A 3,465-nucleotide genomic window follows, 5' to 3' on the forward strand; every position below is an offset into this window, starting at 1 on the left:
CACACACACACACACACACACACACACACACACACATTTATGATGTGACAACAGGGATTTGACTTAACTTGACTTGATTTTGAAATGCTGATACTAAGTCTGTTAGTCAGTTCCGAGTACCACCAACACTTAGTGGACTGTTTGACACTGTTGAATGTTTCCAGCTGTTAGATTCCAGATGCTGCCATCCCCTGTTTACTTCCTACTCTAGTCCAGTCAGTGGAGAAAAAGAACTCAGAAGTAGCTGTGTCACAATGTAAAAATGCTCCATTACAAATGAAAGCCCTGTATTTAAATACATTAAAACTGTTAGTATTATTAGCAAAATGCAATTAAAGTATCAAAGTAAAGTACTAGATAGTAAATAGTCCCCTGTCACTGATATACTATATATATATATATATACATACATATACATATCCCTGTCTCTGTTGAATTAATTTTATTCCCAGCGGGGACAGAATGTTTTAATTCATTAAAAAGTAATAATAATAGTAATAATATTGGTAACACTTTACTTGACGTTTTAAACATAAGAGTGGCATGACACAGTCATGTTACATGAACCCTAACTGTAACTTGTCATGACAAAACCAAATGATACTTACTAAAATAAGCGTTATGTCATAAACGTTTATGACTTGTTTATGATGTTTACGACACGTTCATGACAGTGTCATGTCACTCTCATTTAAATATACCTTCTAGTAAAGTGTAACCTAATAATCTAAAAGATCCATAACAAGATTGATTGTTTATGTTATCTGTTCATTTCTTCAAAAATTTCTATCGCCCAATATATTGTTATCAGATCTTCAGACTCCCAAATATCAATGTTGATCAAACAACAGCCTTTATTTGACTGTTTACTTTCATCAATACCTATCACTCTATTCTGCTGATGTAAACAGAAGATTTCCTGCTTCCTTTACACATTAAAAGCTTTATTCTGCGGAATCGGAGGCTGAGGCTTTATTTGGATGAGTTAAATATATGAATGCAGCAAGGTTTTTCCTGCATAGAAAGGAAAACAATTTGCATCAAAATGACAAAGTTTGAGAATAAAAATAGCAATTCAGATCAACTCTAGATATGTTAAGAGCAAGGTACCAAACAACCGATGAACAAGCAGAACATAAACTTGAAAATGAGTGCTCATTAGCTCAAACCTAATAACGTGTGTTGATCAAAGTGTCAGAAATAACAGGTAATGCATAGATTTTTGTCAAATAAAAATTCTTTTGCCTTTACTGTACGCGGACAGATCACTCTAACTGTTTTACGTCGCACAATTTAATGGAAGTAATCATTGATTTTACCTGAAGAACTTATGGAACCATCTGTGTTATTTCTGGGCAATTTTGTTTAAAGAAACACATATTTCAGTATTAAAAAAACGTAATCAGTTCAAATTTCAACCCGAGCACAACACAAGGGTTAAAGCAGCAGCGCACCACCACAACATGGCTTAACTGTTTGGAGGCTGTATGGAGACATCAAAACCCCACGTAGACTGGAGAACAAGAGCATCTAATCCTCCATACTCCACTGATTCACTCCTCCAGACTGTAAGAAAAGAACCGTCTTATTATTTCTGACCACATTTCCCCTCAGTAAGAGCAGACACAATTATAGCAGCTATGAGGGTTGAACCCCACAGCACAGAGGAGATCATATCACAGGCTAAAGGAAGGGCACTGTTTGACCAACAGCTCAGTTTGTCATGTTCTTATACACACGTAACAAAAATGTGTCGGCATAAAATGTAAATAGAGTCTAGGGCTGCAGGGTTTATGGAAAATATGCAATAACGATATTACTTGCGGTAAATAAACAGATGTACTCAGTTCTGCATTTCTGCTGCTTTTAGTATTCTGCTTACTTTTTTTTATTGAACTAATTGAACATTGAATTGAACAGTTACATTATAAAGTGCAGCTTACTTTATAAGAACTAACAGCCCTAATAAAGAAGACCTGATCGCATCTGAACATATAAAGTAAAGCCTTGGCAGTTTCATCTGAATAGTATCTTTCAAAGAACTCAAGCATCAGATATATGGTTGATTATTGATAACGTCAGAGCTCAGAGATGTAGAAGAGAGTTATCCAGGCACTCTGACTGCCCAGTGAACAGTAACGTTAGAGTTTCAGCTGGCTTTCTGTAGTCCATGGTCTACATTATGTACAACACTATGTCTTGGTTTGTAATTTAAACACCTATCTTTTATGGTGTTTTTGTTATTTGTGCTTAAATATACATTTTTGTGGATATAAACAGTAGCCATAGTGTGCACATAAAACTGTAAGGGAACTTGTTTTTTAGAAAATTATATTTTTTGTCTTCATTTTGATGTGAATTAAAAAAAGATGTGAAAGTTCAGTTTCTATTTTCCCAGGGAACAGGAATTGTCACTTTCACTTAATGTTCTTAACATACTTTCTTTGACGTATCCCAACTTTTGCTGCCATAAACACTGAAAGAAAAAAGAAAAAAAATCCAGATTAATCTTCTCTTGTTGCTCTTTCCCTCTCAGAGCTGCTGGACCTGCAGCCGTTGCCGGTGATGGCGCTGGGTAACCGCGAGTATGAGAGCCTGTACAAGTTCACTCACTTCAACCCCATCCAGACTCAGATCTTCCACACGCTGTATCACACCGACACTAACGTCCTGCTGGGGGCGCCAACGGGCTCTGGAAAAACCATCGCCGCAGAGATGGCCATGTTCCGGGTCTTCAACAAGTATCCAACCTCCAAGGTTTGACTCACCGGCTCCATCTGTGTTACTGTTAAATCCACAGCTGATTGTTGTGATATGTTTAACTCTTCAGAAAAACAAGGTCAATAAAACTGGAAATGTCACAGAAAGGAGGAAAAAAAAAGGACATAAAAAAGTCATAAAAACTCTATCCAGGCCCTCAAGGTTGGTTACAAAAAGTGATTAAAGGTCTTTAACCCTGGTGTCCTTCCGTGTTGAATTTGAAAATGAACTTTTTCTGGCGGTTTTTCCAATGTTTTGGTCGATTTTTTTCGATGCTTTTGACGATTTTTTTCATTCACGCTCAATAAACCTGATTAATAGTACGTTATACCTAATTTTTGAGTTAAAAAATTCAGAAAATATAATTTTTTTGAATAATAGTTCAGATCAGAGAAACCATTATACTTTTTTTTCAAATCCTATGAAGTTGAAGAAAATCCCCACAATTATTATTTTACTTGCAAAGAACATTGTATGGAACCCCTACATCCATGTCATCACTGGGCAATATGGTTAAATGAAACCAATCCATCCATCTTGGTCCGCTTATCCGGTGTTGGGTCGCGGGGGGATCAGCTCCAGTAGGGGACCCCAAACTTCCCTTTCCCGAGCCATATCAACCAGCTCCGATTAGGGGCTCCCGAGGCGTTCCCAGACCAGGTTGGAGATATAATCCCTCCACCTAGTCCTGGGTGTTCCCCGAGG

At 37.2% G+C, this 3,465-nt stretch overlaps 1 protein-coding gene across 3 annotated transcripts in view; it reads left to right on the forward strand.

Annotated features, from left to right (window-relative positions):
• ascc3 (activating signal cointegrator 1 complex subunit 3) overlaps positions 1–3,465 on the forward strand; it is a 263,454-nt gene that overhangs the window by 165,498 nt on the left and 94,491 nt on the right. For all 3 annotated transcript variants that reach the window (XM_032519352.1, XM_032519351.1, XM_032519350.1), the window contains one exon: positions 2,537–2,757. In XM_032519352.1, the coding sequence (XP_032375243.1) occupies positions 2,537–2,757 (221 nt within the window). The remainder of the gene's footprint in view (positions 1–2,536; positions 2,758–3,465) is intronic.

The sequence above is a fragment of the Etheostoma spectabile genome, chromosome 6 (genome assembly GCF_008692095.1).
Source record: "Etheostoma spectabile isolate EspeVRDwgs_2016 chromosome 6, UIUC_Espe_1.0, whole genome shotgun sequence".
In the NCBI taxonomy this organism is placed as follows: Eukaryota; Metazoa; Chordata; class Actinopteri; order Perciformes; family Percidae; genus Etheostoma; species Etheostoma spectabile.